Source organism: Podarcis vaucheri (assembly GCF_965113315.1).
Source record: "Podarcis vaucheri genome assembly, chromosome: 9".
NCBI lineage: Eukaryota > Metazoa > Chordata > Lepidosauria > Squamata > Lacertidae > Podarcis > Podarcis vaucheri.
In genome coordinates, this window is record NC_138767.1 from 15,068,696 (window position 1) to 15,087,090 (window position 18,395).

The 18,395-nt window shown below is 46.3% G+C and overlaps 1 protein-coding gene across 1 annotated transcript in view; it reads left to right on the top strand.

Annotated features, from left to right (window-relative positions):
- Positions 1-18,395, top strand: part of ARHGAP24 (Rho GTPase activating protein 24) — a 436,664-nt gene that overhangs the window by 41,234 nt on the left and 377,035 nt on the right. The window contains exon 2 of the mRNA XM_082236421.1: positions 7,960-8,096. Within this exon, the coding sequence (XP_082092547.1) occupies positions 8,081-8,096 (16 nt within the window). The 5' untranslated portion in view covers positions 7,960-8,080. The remainder of the gene's footprint in view (positions 1-7,959; positions 8,097-18,395) is intronic.

The window sequence follows — 18,395 nt, forward strand, 5'->3', positions numbered from 1 at the left end:
GCTTAAAAAATTAATAAGTTATAGAGAATCACCTGACCCAATTTGGCAATTAGTATAAAGAGGCATCTTGGGTCAAGGCTGTCGCGAATTCTTTGCGGCGCTATAGCAGAAATGCTCAGAGTCCCAGGTTCTTCAGTGCAGTACTGTATTATTTATTGTGAGCTATATACAGTGGTACCTCGGGTTAAGTACTTAATTCGTTCCGGAGGTCCGTTCTTAACCTGAAACTGTTCTTAACCTGAAGTACCACTTTAGCTAATGGTGCCTCCCACTGCCGCTGCGCCGCCAGAGCACGATTTCTGTTCTCATCCTGAAGCAAAGTTCTTAACCTAAAGCACTATTTCTGGGTTAGCAGAGTCTGTAACCTGAAGTGTATGTAACCTGAAGTGTATGTAACCCGAGGTGCCACTGTACATACCAATATCTACAGAAGCAGTTCATACAGTCAGACAGAGTACCTGGCTGCACCTTAAGGCAAATAGGAAGACTTTCTCTCTGACCACACTCTTCTACACCACCATTACTGCTGGACAGGTTTCCCTTTTAAACCGATGACAGCCAATCAACTGTCAGCACATTACTACTGAGTCATTCTGACCCAGCACCTCCATAGAAAGTATTGCATCAGCCTGTTGCATCAACTAGCAAACTCAAGCTTACTATCTTACACAGCATTCTGTGAATCCCGACAAAGGCTGCCACCTTCCCTGACATCCTTCAGGCAACAGATCAAGGCCTATTGTGGATTTGAGTTCTGATATATGCCATTGATTATACGATATCTCTGATAGCGGCAATACATAACACCCCCACAGTGTGATCTTGTATTATTTTTGGTCCCTCAAAAGTTCCTTGTTCCCTCTCATGGACCCACTGAATAGCTTTGTGTGTTGGAGTATGGACTTGATAATGACATCATCTTCCACATATGAAAGTGTAGAATGAATAGACGACCCCTTTTCTGACCAAATTGAGACGTCCATGCTTTTATTAAAGTACTAATTTTCTATTATGTAGATAAAATCTACTCTAAAATCAAAGCACTCTCTTCCTGTAATAATGCTGATTTTTTTGATTATTATTATTTAAATGAATGGCAGCCAAAGGTTATGCATGAATTTTAATTATCCATTATAATATGGAATTTGTTTTAGGCAAAAACTGTAGTTTTTATACAGAGGCAGATTTAGGGGAGCGCAACCAGTTCACCCGCACCCACTCTGCCTCAGAGGGTTGCTGCAGGGGGTGCTGTAGCAATGACGGGAAAATGGAAGGTGAGAGGCGAGGGGGGAGGCGAATTTTGGCATCACCTCTGAAATGTTAAAGCCCAAAGTCTGCCACTGGTTGTATATCTGGCTTGGAAAAATAAAGCTAAGCTGTAATAATGACTGACATCTATAGGATTCCTCGTTTGTATGGCCTTCGTATACAAAAGCTTGCTTAACTAACGGAGCAATCCTAACCATAGGAAGTCAGTGTAACTTACCCTGCCATAAGGTAAAGGGACCCCTGACCATTAGGTCCAGTTGCGGACGACTTTGGGGTTGCGGCACTCATCTCGCTTTATTGGCCAAGGGAGGCAGTGTACAGCTTCCGGGTCATGTGGCCAGCATGACTAAGCCACTTCTGGTGAACTGGAGCAGCACACGGAAACGCCGTTTATCTTCCCACCGGAGTGGTACCTATTTATCTACTTGCACTTTGACGTGTTTTCGAACTGCTAGGTTGGCAGGAGCTTGGACCGAGCAACGGGAGCTTACCCCGTCATGGGGATTCGAACCGCCAACCTTCTGATCAGCAAGTCCTAGGCTCTGTGGTTTAACCCACAGCGCCACCCACATACCCTGGCATAAGTTACCCCTATTCCAAATTCCTGTTAGGAGCCTCAGCTGCTATTAATCTAAAAAAAAAAAAATCTTTAAAAATTTAAAGCACTGGGAACTTCAGTCATGGATTTCCAATTGTCATGTCTAGTTGAGCAATGTTTAAAGACTTTGGGTTGCATTCGGCTAAGTCCTACTTAAAGTTTACAAACCTAAGTTAGTCATGTACATTAACTTCAGTGGGTCTACTCTGAGTAGGACTAGCATTAATACCACCCATTTACTGAACGTGTTTTGTTTTTTTTAAACACACCTTGATTAATCTGCAGGAAAAGTACAAGTTAATTTAAATCGATTTCACATATCAAATTGATCTCCCATGGGATGAAATATAAGAAATCAATGTTTCCGTACAGCTTTATTCTGAGGATATTAGGTTGCAATTGATGTGTTTGTGGTGTGGAGCCTCAGCTGATACAAAGCAAGTCTTGACTCCTCACATCAGAACAATAGAATAAAACAAAGTTGGGGAGTCTCGGGTCTGAGGATTGATTGTGGCCCCCCAATCTCCATATCAGGCCCTTGGGACTGTTCCCTGGGTTATGCCCTCTCCCAGGACACCAGCCTTTCTCTGGATCTTCCTTAAGTACTTTTGCCTTGTTGCTGAACCATAATAATGCTTTTTGCTTGCCTGGATGGAGGATGGAAAAGAGTGTGTGTGTGTGTGTGTGTGTGTGTGTGTGTGTGTGTGTGATTCCTGGATTGCAGGGGGTTGGACTAGATGACCATAGCTGTCAACTTTTCCCTTTTCTTGTGAGGAATCCTATTCGGAATAAGGGAATTTCCCTTAAAAAAAGGGAAACGTTGACAGCTATGTAGATGATCCTTCCAACTCTACAATTTTATGATTCTGTAATCACTGACCCCCAGAAGGTTGTCCATGGAAGAACATGGCCCCTGGGCTGATGAAAATGATCCTGCAGCAAAACAATAGAGCATCGTGAATAAATGGAGGACAACTAAAAACAGAGCAGAATAACCTGACTTGGAGGCAGAATCAGGAGGGCTTGCTAACTTCCCTCCCTGTGGCACTCCTTGATAAGAAACAGCTGGAACAAGACCTGGCTGGAACGAGACCCAGCTGAAGACCATTGAGCTTCAGGACTCCTTATAATTCAGAAGAGGTGTGTCTGGCAAGCAGGGAGAAACTGGCAAATGGGGGAAAACACTTGGAGAAGACTGGAGTGACTAGCTGGTGGCAGGACTTGGTGTACGGCTGCAGAGGATACTTAGCTGCCCCCCAGATGGGAACTTGCTCAGAAGGAGGCTGAAGAAAGGACTCCCCCCCCCCACAAGTCCCAGAAGGTGGGTAAGCATTGCCACAAATCCTTGTTGGCTAGATTCCTCTCCTTCAACCCTCCTGGGCTTGGGGCAGTCCTGGAAGGCAAGAGCAGAATGTTCTATCTTACGGTATGCTAGCACCAGGAAAGGCTGAGCTAAACCTTCCATCCACTGAACTGCTGGGCTATATTTATGGGATACCAAAGTGCTTGTGAGTGGACCCGCCAGCTGACTCCTGGGTAGGGGCAGCTGCCTGAAACATTAATCCAGGGAGGTTGCTTTAAGGCTCAGGGAGATGCATCTCTCGCATTTTGATGGGTGGCTGGTGGCGTGTGCTATATAACCCTTAATCCCCTAATAAAAGCTGTGAACTGAACATCCCCGTGGTCATGGCTGTTCGTGCAAATGAAAAAGAGGGCTGGGTAATTATAATTATAATTTATTATTTATAGCCTGCCCATCTGGCTGGGTTTCCCCAGCCACTCTGGGCGGTTCCCAACAGAACATAAAAAGATCAACCATTGAAAACTTCCCTGAACAGGGCTACCTTCAGATGTCTTCTAAAAGTCAGGTCGTTGTTTATTTCCTTGACATCTGATGGGAGGGCGTTCCACAGGGTGGGTGCCACTACCAAGAAGGCCCTCTGCCTGCTTCCCTGTAACCTCACATCTCACAGTGAGGAAACTGCCAGAAGGCCCTCGGAGCGGGACTTCAGTGTCCGGGTTGAACGATGGGGGTGGAGACGCTCCTTCAGGTATACTGGGCTGAGGCCGTTTAGGGCTTTAAAGGTCAGTGCCAACACTTTGAATTGTGCTCAGAAATGTACTGGGAGCCAATGTAGGTTTTTCAGGACTGGCTTTGTATGGTCTTGGCCGCTCCCAGTCACCAGTCTAGCTTCCACATTCTGGATTAATTCAAAGGTAGCCGCATGTAGAGTGCATTGCAGTAGTCCAAGTGGGAGATAACTAGAGCATGCACCACTCTGGTGAGACAGTCCGGGGGCAGGTAGGGTCTCAGCCTGCATACCAGGTGAAACTGGTAGACAGCTGCCTTGGACACAGAGTTGACCTGTGCCTCCATGGGCAGCTGTGAGTCCAAAATGGCTCTGCTCATGGAAGTCCAAGAATGGGAAGCCTGCAAACAGGACCTGAGCACCACAGCACTCTTCTCACTTCCTGCTTCTGCCAGTCCCCTTTTGGCTACAGGGGGAAACCTGTGGTCAGAGAACCATAGAGTAGGTACGTCTAGGACTGCAGTAGAAGACTGCAGAGCCAAGATGAAACTGCTGCATACAGTTAAAGTGGTGCAAACTTCACCTTCATGTCACGTTGCCCCTCAAATCCTCCTATAATAATGAAATCCTGCTTAGCGGTGGAATATCTACAGTGCGGTCATGGCATTGAGAGAAACGGGCCGGGTATCCTGGGAGGATTGTAAGAAAATGAACAAATAGCTGCTACTATGAATAACAAATCAAGGAAGCTATTTTGAGATATATTGAAAGAATGGAAATTAGCGAAAGATTAACGGAAGAAGCTGGATAGCCATATTATTCTCGGGCATGGCATATTTTATAAAGATTTGCTGAACTAGCGAGCGAGGAAAGGGGAAGAAACCAATGTGATTTTATCTGGTTGTAAAGTATATGCAAAGCTAATAGCAGCCGCAGCATAAATTTTAGTGCTCAGTAACTGGGTGATGGATATTCTTTTTAGATATAGCAAATATTTTTAACTCCAGAAACGCCAGCTAGCATGTGTCTCAGTGCTGCAAATAAACTCGTGGCAAGTGATAAGTTACCCTGGTGGTTCTTGTTTTGGGGAGGGGCCCCCAAAATATGCTTTCTTGTTGACAAAGCATGTTTGGAAATTCCTCTGTTGTGTATACAACAATTGTGTAAAATTCTTTCTCTCTCTCCCCCCCCCCAGGCTTTTCAGTAATTTTCAGTGGTATTTAATAGTTTTATTAATTTAGGAGCAGTGCTGTTTTATAGATTTAGAAGGAATATCCTCTTTACATGTGATGGTTTTAATGTTGCTTACTGTGGTTGCTGCTTCTGTTATTTTGAGATGGGGAAATTTTATATAATGGGGGAGTTTTGTTCTTCGATGCTGGTTAGAAGATGGAACTATGCGGTTTTAAATTTTGTTTTTGCAATTTTGAAAATACGTCACAAGGTTAACTTTCTTTGTTTTGACCTGATATCGCTGAGTTAGGCAGTTCCTCACAGAAGTGCCCTGTGCTGAAGGTTGCTTATACAAATCATGCTAATCTGTGCGCTTTTTAAAAGACGAAAACTTGTGAATCTGGTTAATGCAGCATGAAGCATGGGAAACTGCCAGTATTAATTTGAGCAATGGCTTCCATTTAAGTCCAATGATCTGGTCGATGCACATTTTCCAGCTCTTGTGAACAGATGTGGTTTTCGAAGATGTGTGCACTTCATCCCCAATTGCTGTTAATATGGAAATATTTGGCACTTGGTCTCTGCTCTAGGAGATAGGGTTCAGGGGCAGGTTGCAGCAAGTCCAAAGTTGGGAATACTGAAGAGTTGGTGGCTTCAACCCAGTAGATAAGGCAGCAGTTGCTGCAACTTGGATGGAGAACTGAGGAGAGCTCCTCAAGCGTAGGGGGAAGATGCGAAAATCATTGCCTCTGACTTGGTCTATACTACCTCCTAGGATTGTTGGGAAGGTAAAATGAGGGGAAGGGGACCACATACTCCCATCTTGAGCTCCCTGAGATATACTGGAGGTCAGATATAAACTTAATAGATAAATCCACTTCTCCAGAGACTGTCTTATGATAGCCTTTATGTCTCTGAATTGCAACAGAGTTGCACCAGCAATTACCAGATGGAGCAATTATATTTTTGCATTGGGCTTAACCTTCCTGACTTGACCTCTTTCTAAAGCATGAGTTCCGTGTCTTTGCAAATACTTGGCCTCCTTATTTGCTTGAGCCCTACCCTCCTCACCACCTGCAACAAACAAATTAAACTCCAGGCCACATGAAGGGCTTGGGAACCACAACAGTGTTACAGCTGAGCTGGCACAATATTCTCTCTCATTATGGGTCTAATATGGGAGAAAGCAATCACCATTATCATATTTGTCAGATGGAGGGACTTGATGCACCATAAATAACATTAACTGGTGATGATTCTCCAAACGCTCGAACCGTTAATTATTGAATCTTTAATTATTTGTTTCCAGACTGGGCTGGAAGGGTCCTTGCATGGTCAGTCTTTTCAGTGTGGAAGATAAATAAAAGGCATCCTGTCTTGCTTGTCCTTTGTTGGCATGGATTTCATGTGTAAGTTTACCTGCAACGGCAATTGTCCAACATTTACTATGGTGCTGGAGGTCAACAGTAGGAGTCCTATTGCTTCTCTATTACCACAGGCCTGGCAGCAACTATCTGCAGACACTTCCACCCAGGGGCGAAGGAAGGTGTTGCCACACCCAGGGCGGGTGTTGCTATGTAGGGCGCATGTGCGGCATCGCTACATATGACGCATGCGCCATACGTAGTGATGCCGCACATGCGCTGTACATAGCGGTTTGCCGGCGCCGCTGTTCCAGTGCCATACGGATGATGCCGGAATCCTCTGCTCGTGGCTGCGGTGGCGCGATGGCTGGTTGTGCCACTGTGAGACCCCTCAGGGTGACTTCTTGCAGACCCTGCAGACATGGAACCCAGGGCGCACTGCCCCCGGCCTCCCTGTTCTGATGCCATTGCTCCCACCACAGATGGATGTAAGTTAGGGTTACCAGACGTCCCCGGTTCCCGGAGACAGTCCCCGGATTTGCAAATCTGTCCCTGGACAAATTCCGTCCCCGTTACTTCCCCAGATTTGCAAATCTGTTCCCGGGAAATGGGGCAGCAGCAGCCTCAGCAGCCCGGAGCCAGCCTAGTAGCGCAGTTGGCTCTGGCTGGCTTCAGGAGCTGCTTGCTGCCATGGTGCCCACCATTTTTCCTGCGCCAGGGCAGCGAGCAGCTCCTGAAGCCAGCCAGAGCCAACTGCGCTACCAGGCTGGCCCCTCCTGGGCAACAGCCACCACCTGCCTGTGATTCTCAAGCCTCCCCTGATCTGTCAAAACAAAGGGGGAAGGGGGGAGGAGATCGGGGAGTCATGGGCGGGCAGCGTGCCGTTGCCCATTTTTTTTAAAAAAAACTCTGCGCATTTATGTTTCACAGGGTGCAAAAGAAGGGCTTTACACCTTTATACAATATGCATGTGTGCTTGGGCCCAGGGTCTTTTGCCTCACCATCCCCACTACCGACTCCCTATTCCTACTCAGCTTCAAAATAAATAAATAAAGTGTCCCCGGATTCATTGAAAAAAAATCTGGTAACCATAATGTAAGTGCCCAATTAACTGCAACCCTTCAACATTTGGGGCCAGTGGCACCCAATCTCACTGGAGTAGAATGCCATTAATGGATTGTTTCTTCATGTTCTCTCTCTGACATAGCACAGAGATTGCAGTGGCTTTGGAGAGCGCCTCATCATCCGGAGGTGCCCTATATCTCCCTGAGGACATTGCCAGGCACTCTGTTCCTTAGCAGAGAGGGCCACTTTGCGTGAGAACCTGATGTGAATGAGGAAGGGACCAGTCCAATTCCTGGCATATCGGGGGGATACCCCTTGTACAAAACCCTGGAGCGCTACTGCAAGTCAGTGTAGACAATACTGAGACAGATGGAGCAATGGTCTAACTCGGTATGGGGAAGATGTTTATGTTCCTAGATGGGGAACTGTTGAAACTGGAAACTTATTTTGTCTTTTGCAGGCATGGACCCATCCTCAGTCCTTGAGGTGCCCATCATTCTGGATGAAGGCCGTGGCACCATGAAGATAGCTGGCGTCGCCGTCCTGTTTTGCGGTCTTCTCCTACAGAGATCAGGTGATTGATGCAGTATATAAGAGGTAAGACTGTCTACGTACCTTCACTATGTGTTATGTACTGAGTTGAATAGGTTCCAAAATGTCGCAGTCTGATTGGTCCTAGAACAATAAGATTCAGAATGCAGCAGTCTGATTGGTCCTAGAACAATAGGATTCAGAATGCAGCAGTCTGATTGGTCCACAGGAGCCACCCAATCCAGCTCCAGGTGGAAGTGAATCCGCAACCTGATTGGCCTACAGGAGAACCCCAGAATTAGCCAACCACGTGGGGCCCATTGTGTAGATAATGTATATAAAGCAGACATTCTGGGGGAACTTCCATTCCTCCTCACCACTATGAGCCGAATAAAGAGCATGAAATCCACTCTCGACTCTGAGTGTATTTCACTATTTTTGCATAACAACAGTGTGATTAAAAAGAGTGTCCCCCCCCAATCCACTCCACACATTGAAAGAAGTACAGGGTTGCGCAGGCAAAGCCCGCCTTCTTCCACATCGCCACCTTGCTACCTTGATTCCTGCATGCCAAAGCTATGCCAAGAGGCATTCTACTTGTCTACTGATACAGGGGAGCTCTAGTCATGTACATGAGGAGGGACCCTGTTCTGATGTAGCTTGAACAGGTGGGTGTTGGGTGTTTGTGTGGGGCAGTGGCATGCAGTGGTGGGGGCACTGAGCTTCTCCGTGTGGCTTTTCAACCTCATCCACACCTTTCAACACATGGAGGTGAGTCACATGAGCCCCCTAATATGACCTACTGGGGGGAAAAGCTTTGAAAATGTCATAGGTATGTGATGCCCCTCTGTGCAAGAATCCTTGCGCCCCAACAAAACCTGCTCTACTTCCTTCTCCCTTTCATATTTCCCTTTATTGAGAGATGGACCCTGACAGATAGTTGAATGACTGCTCTCTGGACAGTATCTTCAGTCGGATGAGCTAAATATTTGGGTATTCTAAAGGAGAGACTTGATGACACTTCCCCCAACTTCATTATCTGAGCATCCTTTGAATTCTATATCTGTCAACATTGCTGTATTAAAAATTCATCAAGTCTGGAGCATTTATTCCTGTAGTTAAAATTGCTATGGAGACTCCTTTTTTCCTTCCTTTTTTATAATTTCCCCCCCAATTTATTGCTTCGTTATTTGGTGGGTATTTTTATTTTTTCCATCCATCACAATCGGAGCTTGTCTTAATGTGGTTTTCAGATGTTTCTCACAAATGTGTGTGTTTTTCCAAAAGACTCAGATATTTTCAGAGTGTTGCCAGACTTGATGACCAAGCCTTAAAGCAGATTTTAGGAACCTGTGGCTCTCCAGATGTTGTTGGAATCCAAGTCCCATCAGACCCAGCCAGTCCCACAACATCTGGAGGACCATAGCTCGCCCCTGCCCTTCCGGCCTCAGACCCCTGTTCAGTTCTCTGTCATTCACACTGTCTCTGCATGAAAGAGTTGGGGTTTTTTTGCTTTGGGAAAACATATTCCAAATCTGATAATTTTAGAAATATAACTCTGTGCATTTGGGAGAGGGGTCTATGTCATTACAGAGGAAGGGCAAGATGCACATGTTAGAATAGCCTTCCCCACACCTGACTCCCCAGATGTTTCTGGATTACAATTCCCAACGTTCCTGACCATTGGCCAGCCTTGTTGGGGGTGGGGTGAAAGAAGCTGGAGTCCAGCAACATCTGGGGACCCAAGGTTTGGGAAGAGTGTCTTAGATAAAAAAACCCTAAAAATGCACAGGTGGTGCAAAATGCTGTGGCCGGAATACTTTCTGGTACAGTCATACCTTGGGTTACAGCCGCTTCAGGTTGTGTTTTTTTGGGTTACTGACTGCCGAAACCGGAAGTACCAGAATGGGTTACTTCCGGGTTTCGGCGGTTGCGCATGCGCAGAAGTGCTAAATTGTGCTTTGCACATGCGCAGAATGCTGAATTGCAACCTGTGCATGTGCAGACGTGCAGACACGGGTTGTGAACGCTGCAGGTTGTGAATGTGCATCCCGCACAGATAACGTTCGCAACCTGAGGGTCCACTGTATTTGTTTTTCTTACAGTATCACACCAATCTGGCTTCTAATTCATTTCTCCAGATGCAATTCAAGGTGCTGATTATTACCGTATTGGCCCGAATATAAGCCACACTTCCCCCCCAAATTCCAACTGCGAAAAGTTAAAGTGCAACTTATATTCGCGACCTTACGGTACGCAGCCAGGAGCGCAGGGCCAACAGCACCAGGAGCACGGCAAAGCTGTGCCCGCCCCACACCCCATGCATAGTCCCCCATCCTCTCTCCCAAGGCTGGGAAGGGGGAGAGCAAGGTAGAATAAAGGCCACTGGCAGCACAGCGTGGCTTCCCCCTGCCCAGTATGCAGCCAGGAGCAGTAAGGAAGGGAGCGGCTTATATTGGGGTATTTTCCCCCCCCTCCAATTTTAAAGGTGCAGCTTATATTCGGGTGCGGCTTATATTCAGGCCAATATGGTACCATTTACAAAGGCTCAAAGGGTTTGGGACTAGGATATTCAAAGGACCGCCTCCTCCCACATGAACTTGGCCATCAGCTGCAGAGGTTCCACTCTGCATCCCACTACCAAGGCAGGTCTGATGGGGCAGAAAAACATGACCAACAATGGACTATGAAAGCTAAGTAGAACCCCCATTGCCTCCTGCAGATGCCATCTTATCAGGAGATCTGTTCTGCACAGTGTTGGAAAGGGGCCTTTAGTGTTGTGGCACCTGCCCCTTGGAATTCCCTCCTCTTGAACATCAGACAGGTTCTATCTCTGCTCTCTCTCTCTCTCTCTCTCTCTCTCTCTCTGTCTCTCTTTTGGTGCCAGCTGAAGTCCTTCCTCTTTCAGCAAGCCTTTTAAGCGGAGATCTTTCTCAGTCTCCCATCTGTACTTGAATTGTTCCTAAGACGTTGCTCTTGGTTGTTGCCCTGGGCTCCTTTAGGAGGAAGGGCAGGATACAAATTTAAAAATAAAATGCAAAATAGGGAAAACATTGGGAGATCTACCAGTTTTCCACGCCTGGGCTTGGTGGTCTGACAGTATATGGCAGTTTTATCTAATCATAAGTTTGCATTAAAATTGTGGTACAGAGATAGTTGTGATGGCAGTACCAGCTGCTGCTGCTGCTGCTGCAGCATTCATCCTTGGAAGTATCTTTCATTTTTCTCATGCCCTTCAGGTATCTTGGCTCCACAGAGCCTGTGTAGGTGGGAGCTAAGGAGGAACCACACCACAAAGCAACTTCATGGTGCAACATGCCTCATTGCCTTGTGGGTGGAAAGATTTGTCAATTCCAGTTTCACCTTTGGATTCCCCATGAAAATGTCTGCATGGACATTTCTGTGTGCATTCCTCCTAATATATGCAGTTTTGCAAGCAATTTCCACTAACAGAATGCATATTTGTTCATTATTTTCCCTGGTGTATACATCTTTGTGACCATTTCCCCCAACGTCCCTTTTTTTTGCACACAGTTGGGTTTTTGTTTGTTCAGTAATGACACTGCCATTTCGTAAAAGTGTGAAAAGTTTAAGGATAGCTGCCTTTTGGTTCACATTTAGGTTTGGGAAGTTTCAATAGAAGTGAAAACTGAACTATAGTGGTACCTCTGGTTACGTACGTAATTCGTTCCGGAGGTCTGTTCTTAACCTGAAACTGTTCTTAACCTGAGGTACCACTTTAGCTAATGGGGCCTCTTGCTGCCACTGTACAATTTCTGTTCTCATCCTGAAGCAAAGTTCTTAACCCGAGGTACTATTTCTGGTTTAGCGGACTCTGTAACCTGAACCGCCTGTAACCCGAGATACCACTGTACCTTAGGATGATGGGGCTGAGCTCTACATTTGGTGCGTGTACATGACTAAACTATGGAACTGTGCTCAGTCAGTGGAAATGTGGCTACTGATTTTTACTCGCAATTTGGGGAACCGCATGCCTCAGTGGCAGAGCATCTGACTTGCATGCAGTCGGTCTCAAGTTCAATCCATGGTACCTCCAAATAGGGAGGAGAATGTCCCTTGTCTGACGTCCTGCAGCCATCCAGTGCAATTTATTATTATTATTATTATTTATTATGTTTATATACTGCTCTTTCTTCCAATGAGCTTCAGGTGGTTCTTTTCTTCCCCATTTTATCCTCACAACAACCCTGTGAGGGAGGTAAGGCTGAGAAATAGTGACTGGCCCAAGAGCACCCAGCAAGCTTCATGACTGAGTGGGGATTCGAACCCTGGTCTCCCAGGTCCAAGTCTTGCCCACCCTTCATGAGCTGTCCCTGACAAGTGGGTGGCACTGCCTGCCTTTCATTCACCTCAGTCAATGTGGCAGTGAGCCAGTGTGGTGTAGTGGTTAAGAGTGCTAGACTCGTAATCTGGTGAACTGGGTTTGCTTCCCCGCTCCTCCACATACAGCTGCTGGGTGACCTTGGGCTAGTCACACTTCTCTGAAGTCTCTCAGCCCCACTCACCTCACAGAGTGTTTGTTGTGGGGGAGGAAGGGAAAGGAGAATGTTAGCCGCTTTGAGACTCCTTCGGGGAGTGATAAAGCGGGATATCAAATCCAAACTCTTCTCCTTCCTCTTGACACGCGCTCTGAATTCTTCCTTTCCAACTCCAACTTTAATTAAAGTTGGGGCCGCAAAAAATTCCAGACTGTGGCTGCGAAAGAAGAACTCCTGTGCGGCTTTCCTTGTGGAAAGCAGGGCTGGCTTTTGGCACTGAATTCAGCACAGAAAGAAAGCCCTTCTTGTGGCAGGGGTCAGCTGCTGTCAAAAACTTCCAGGTGTAACCGGTCTTGGACAAATGGGAAAGACACTGAATGCAATCCTTACTTTCAGAGGAATTGGGAGCAAATGGTAGCCACACCTAGCTTTCTGTGACCTGACGTATGGGGCAAGTGAGCTGAGCGTAGGGGAAACAAACAGCCTCACAGGCCAATCTAGAACTCTTGGAGTGTCAGGAGTGCATGTAGGAGCCAGGCCCTGTGACCAGTAGGGCTTCGCAGGACTGGGGCCTTCCTAAGTTTTTTCTGGAGAGGCAAGGCATGGCCGCAAAGGTGAGGCCGCTTGGTAACTCACTGCACCTGGTGGCAAGAGCCGGGAAGGGACATAAGGTCACCATTTCCCTTCGGCTCTTTGCCATTACAACACAGACTTGGACCTTGGCTCCTAGACTCCTTGCTTCCCGACCTGTGGACCCTTGACGTTGTGACTCCTTGCTTCTTGACCCTTGGACCCCTGACTTCCCGTTCCTGCTCCCACGCCGCCATCTTGCCCCCGGTCCCAACGTTCTCAGCCGGGACTTCGATCGCCCATAGACCGGACCATGACATGGAATCATAGAGTTTTGGAAGGTACCCCAAAGCCATCTAGTCCAAACCCCTGCAATGCAGGAATCTTTTGCCCAATGTGGGGTTCAAACCCTCAACCCTGACCTCTAACTGTACCGACTGAGCTAACCATGAGCTCAAGGTTCTCCCCCGTGGTGCAGAAAATACTGAACAAGATGGAACAATTTGCCTGCATCTACATAATGCCGTTTCCTGTGCTCCTCCGTGTATACTTCATTCGAATAATTCTGGCAAAACGTCCAAATAACTTGTAAAGAAAACGAAAGACGGGAAGCCAAGCCAAACCCTGGCAATTAACTGAGTGATATACAAAATGTAGGCCAAGGTTGTGTCCCCGGTTTGGTCAGGTGTCAGCTTCAGGAATGTTTTGTGTTCATGGCAACACCCTACACTAGGTAGTTTGAGCAGCCCTTTGTACCAGCAACCACTCCAATAACCATTCCACAGAATTTACAACAATAGCTTTCAAAAGCACCACACACATTCCCGCACACACATGGATTTTTAATTGGCTGTCGCGCACATCACTTGCAAAGCTTCCCAGCTAGAACCGAAGGATTGAGGTACGATTGTGTTTTGAAGGTCAAATAAGACAAATGGCCCAAGGAAGGACACTTTTATAATTGGAGCGGGATAGCGGTTTGGTTAATTTACAGCTCCTGGTAATTAGGTTGATGCCCGAAATAGCAGAATACGCAGGCTGGAGGGAGGGGGGGAGGGGATGGGTGGGTCACGGCCTTTTCCTGTGAGTTCCTGCAGTTTTTCATCTCTTTGCAAACACACAGGAAGAAAGCAACATGGAGAGGAAGGATATAGTCTTGCGTACATTGCGCCACCACTAATGTAGCAGTGTGGAGGAAAATCAGGCGACTGGAAAGTTACCTTTAAAAAATAAGTAAATGTAACCTAACTAAATCTAAACTTGGCCATCGAACCGCTGCATTGCCGGGGGTTGGACTAGATGACCCTTGGGGTCCCTTCCAACTCTACAATTCTATGACATTTAAAGTAAATAATTATGCCATGTTACTAGCAATGTAGGCTCTCAAAGGAACTTACTCTGGGAGAAGAAGGGCACCCTGTGGCCACAAAATAGGATTTTCCCCAATGCATACAAGTAAACCCAACGTCACAGGAGCCTGCCAGTTAGTAATCAAAGATAGCGTCAACTCTTTTTATTTATATATAATTTTTTATTAAGAATTTCAACATAACCATTTATCAAAAACATATCATCCTCACCCCCCCTATTTTTTCCCTCCCCCTCCCCAAACCAGATCCCCACCCTCCCACCCCCAGACTTCTCTCAGCTCCTCTCTCTGGTTTTTCAGCACATGTTAATCTGTGCATACTATAAAATTGTAAAGATCCTTAATTTATCTATCTATATATTACCAATAATAAATTTGTGAATGTTTATTCAAAACCTGCCAAGGAGTCCAGCTCAATTTGTTGTTTCTTTAAATACTTTGCAAAAGGTTTCCATTCTTCTTTAAAGTCACAGTTGTCCTTATCACACAGTTTGTGTGTCAGTTTCGCCAGTTCCACGTAGTCCATCATTTTCTCTTGCCACAGTTCTTTGGTCGGGATTTCTTCGTTCTTCCATCCTTGTGCTATTAAGACTCTTGCCGCCATTGTCGCATACATGAAGATATTCTTCAATTTCCTTGGCAGGTCTTTTCCTACAATCCCTAACAGAAATGTTTCAGGCTTTTTTTGCAAATGTTAATTGGAACATTTTCTTCAAGGCGTCAACTCTTTATGAGCAAAAACGCAATATCTACCATATATGATTGCTTCAGAAGGTGGTGGACTTTCCTTCACGAGAAGTTGGTAAGAAGATGCCGGGTAGTTGCCTATCAAGGATTCCTGGCTTTGACTGGGATTGCTTTGTTCTATAAAGTCATGTGAGATTTCCACATTAAGGCTATGTGCTTGCAAAATGGCTAGGGATTTCAGTTGGTGCAGCTCACAGGGCCTCGGGGGTGAACAGGAATGCCTTCCAAGATTCTCTCATCTGAGCAGGATCCTGGATGCAGAGGTGTGCATGTCTGCCTGTGTTTTAGGAAGTGGGAAAAACAAGCATGCCACTTGTTTTCTCTGGTGTGTTTTCCTTCCACCATGACACAAATGGAGGAGCTCTGGAAATTCTGTAGTTCCCTTAAATGGGGAGCTGGATGGGGGAATGGGGCAGCCACAACTTTCCCCTGGTATTGAGTCAACCCCCCCTCCCACACAAGAGCATCATTTTGGAGAATTGTAGAGTTGGAAGGGGGCCCCAAGCGTCATCTAGTCCATGTTGGAAAAACACCCTGGGAAGGCTGCTACCTTCCCAAGTCTTCAGAGCGTCTCTCCGGTGGTCCTCTATGGCTGTAAATCTCCCTCAGTCCAGAGAGACCAGTAATAAGTGACCCTTCTCTCCTGAAAAGAGCACACTAGTCTTCTGGTATATCATAGCAGAAGAAAGCATCAATCGTAGTTCTAAACTACTTTATTTACAGTCTTATATTCAGGGAATCCATCAGTACGTCTGTGCTCTCTGAACACCAGTACAGAACCAGTACAGAACAGTGACACAATACAGAAGTGAAACCAACTTCCAGCAGTACTCAGAAGGAAGAGATAATACAGACTTCTTTTCTCAAGCTGGAGCAGCTCGGATAGATCAAAATCCTAACAATCCAACCCCTTAAAATGCAGAAATCTCGGCTAAAAAGTCCCTGACAGATGGCCATCCAACTGCTGCTTAAAAAGCTCCAATAAAGGGGAGTCCTCAGCCTTCCTCAGGAGCAGCTATATTTTGATGGCATTACGTAGTTTTGAAGAACAGTCACAGCAACATTCTTAAAATGAACAGCTTAAAAAAAAAATTACTGGCTAGCTTAAAAGAATGTCCAAATAAGTCCAAACCAGCCTACGCTACTGGTCATCAGCTGCTGTGTGCAGCTTAACCATGTGGTAAGCCTGGCATCTCCAAGTAGAGATGGGAATGTCTGCTCTCTGAAACCCTGGAGAGCTGCTGCCATACTGAGCTCGATGGACCAATTGTCTGATTCAGCTTCCTATTTCATCACCACCCGTCCCACTGAAAGCTAAAATGGCAGCCCTGCTGTCTTTGGTGGTAAGCAAGACTCCAGGAAAGTGAGGCAAATAGACGGAAAGTCTGTTTTGTGGTGAATTTAAAGGTACAGTGGTACCTCGGATTAAGAACTTAATTCATTCTGGAAGTCTGTTCTTAACCTGAAACTGTTCTTAACCTGAGGTACCAATTTAGCTAATGGGGCCTCCTGCTGCTGCTGCTGCGCGGTTTCTGTTCTCATCCTGAAGCAAATTTCTTAACCCGGGGTAATATTTCTGGGTTAGCGGAGTCTGTAACCTGAAGCGTCTGTAACCCGAGGTACCACTGTACAGGGGGACTTTCTGGGTTGTGACCTGGCTACCTTATATCCCAAGGAAATCCAACTAAAGCAGCATTGAAGAACACTATGGTTCTCTCTGTGCATCCTCTTCCTTGCCACATCTGCCTTTGCACACCCTCTGTCCTTTTCTCTGCTCTTCCTTCTTCGTGTAGGTAATGCTATAAATAGAGAATGCTGTTTGTGGAAGAAAATAAATGCCCCAAACAACTGCATTACATTTACAAGATTCTGCTTCCCTGCACAGATAGGAATAGCCCAATGCAAAGAATAAGATGTGTAAGAAAACAAGAAGAGAGACAATGAAGGTGGCAGAGTAATAGTAAATGCTATTTTAAAATTTCTTTTGTTGAAGGCGTTAAATCATTATCTCTCTCACTTACACAGTCGGTATGTACAAACCACAATTTAGAATGCCATCATCTGATTCTGTCTAGGCTTGAAGAGACCAGGGCTTTTGGCAGTCGCTTTGTGGGGGGAATGGCATAGAGTCTCCTGAACACAATTGCTTGTGAAAGTGGTCCACCTCAAAACAAATGGAAGGTGAAGGCGGTGAAGGTCCTGTGTGAGTGCCTGGAGGCGGTTGGAGCATGGATGGCGGCTAACAGATTGAGGTTGAATCCTGACAAGAGAGAAGTACTGTTTTTGGGGGACAGGGGGCGGGTAGGTGTGGGGGACTCCCTGGTCTTGAATGGGGTAACTGTGCCCCTGAAGGACCAGGTGTACAGCCTGGGAGTCATTTTTGACTCAAGCTGTCCATGGAGGCGCCAGTCAATTCTGTATCCAGGGCAGCTGTCTACCATCTGGTATGCAGGCTGAGATCCTATCTGCCCGCAGACTGTCTCACCAGAGTGGTGCATGCTCTAGATATCTCCCACTTGGACTACTGCAATGCGCTCTACATGGGGCTACCTTTGAAGGTGACCCAGAAACTGCAATTAATCCATAATGTGGCAGCTAGACTGGTGACAGGGAGCAGCCGAGACCATACACTGGTCCTGAAAGACCTACATTGGCTCCCAGTATATTTCTGAGCACAATTCAAAGTGTTGGCGCTGACATTTAAAGCCCTAAATGGCCTTGGTCCAGTATACCTGAAGGAGCGTCTCCACCCCCATTGTTCAACCTGGATACTGAGGTCCAGCTCCGAGGGCCTTCTGGCAGTTTCCTCACTGTGAGATGTGAGGTTACAGGGAACCAGGCAGAGGGCCTTTTCGGTAGTGGCACCCGCCCTGTGGAACGCCCTCCCATCAGATGTCAAGGAAATAAGCAACTATCCTACTTTTAAAAGACATCTGAATGTAGCCCTGTTTAGGGAAGTTTTTAATGTTTAATACTGTATTGTGTTTTTAATGTTCCGTTGGGAGCCGCCCAGAGTGGCTGGGGAAACCAAGCCAGATGGGTGGGGTATAAATAATAAATTATTATAATTATTATATTATTAGCAAATATGAGCTTTGGGAAAAAGAAGATAGGAACTGGAGAGAGAGAGAGAGAGAGCGCGCAAAGGACAGGTGTACTGAGACTACATTCCTTCAGAAT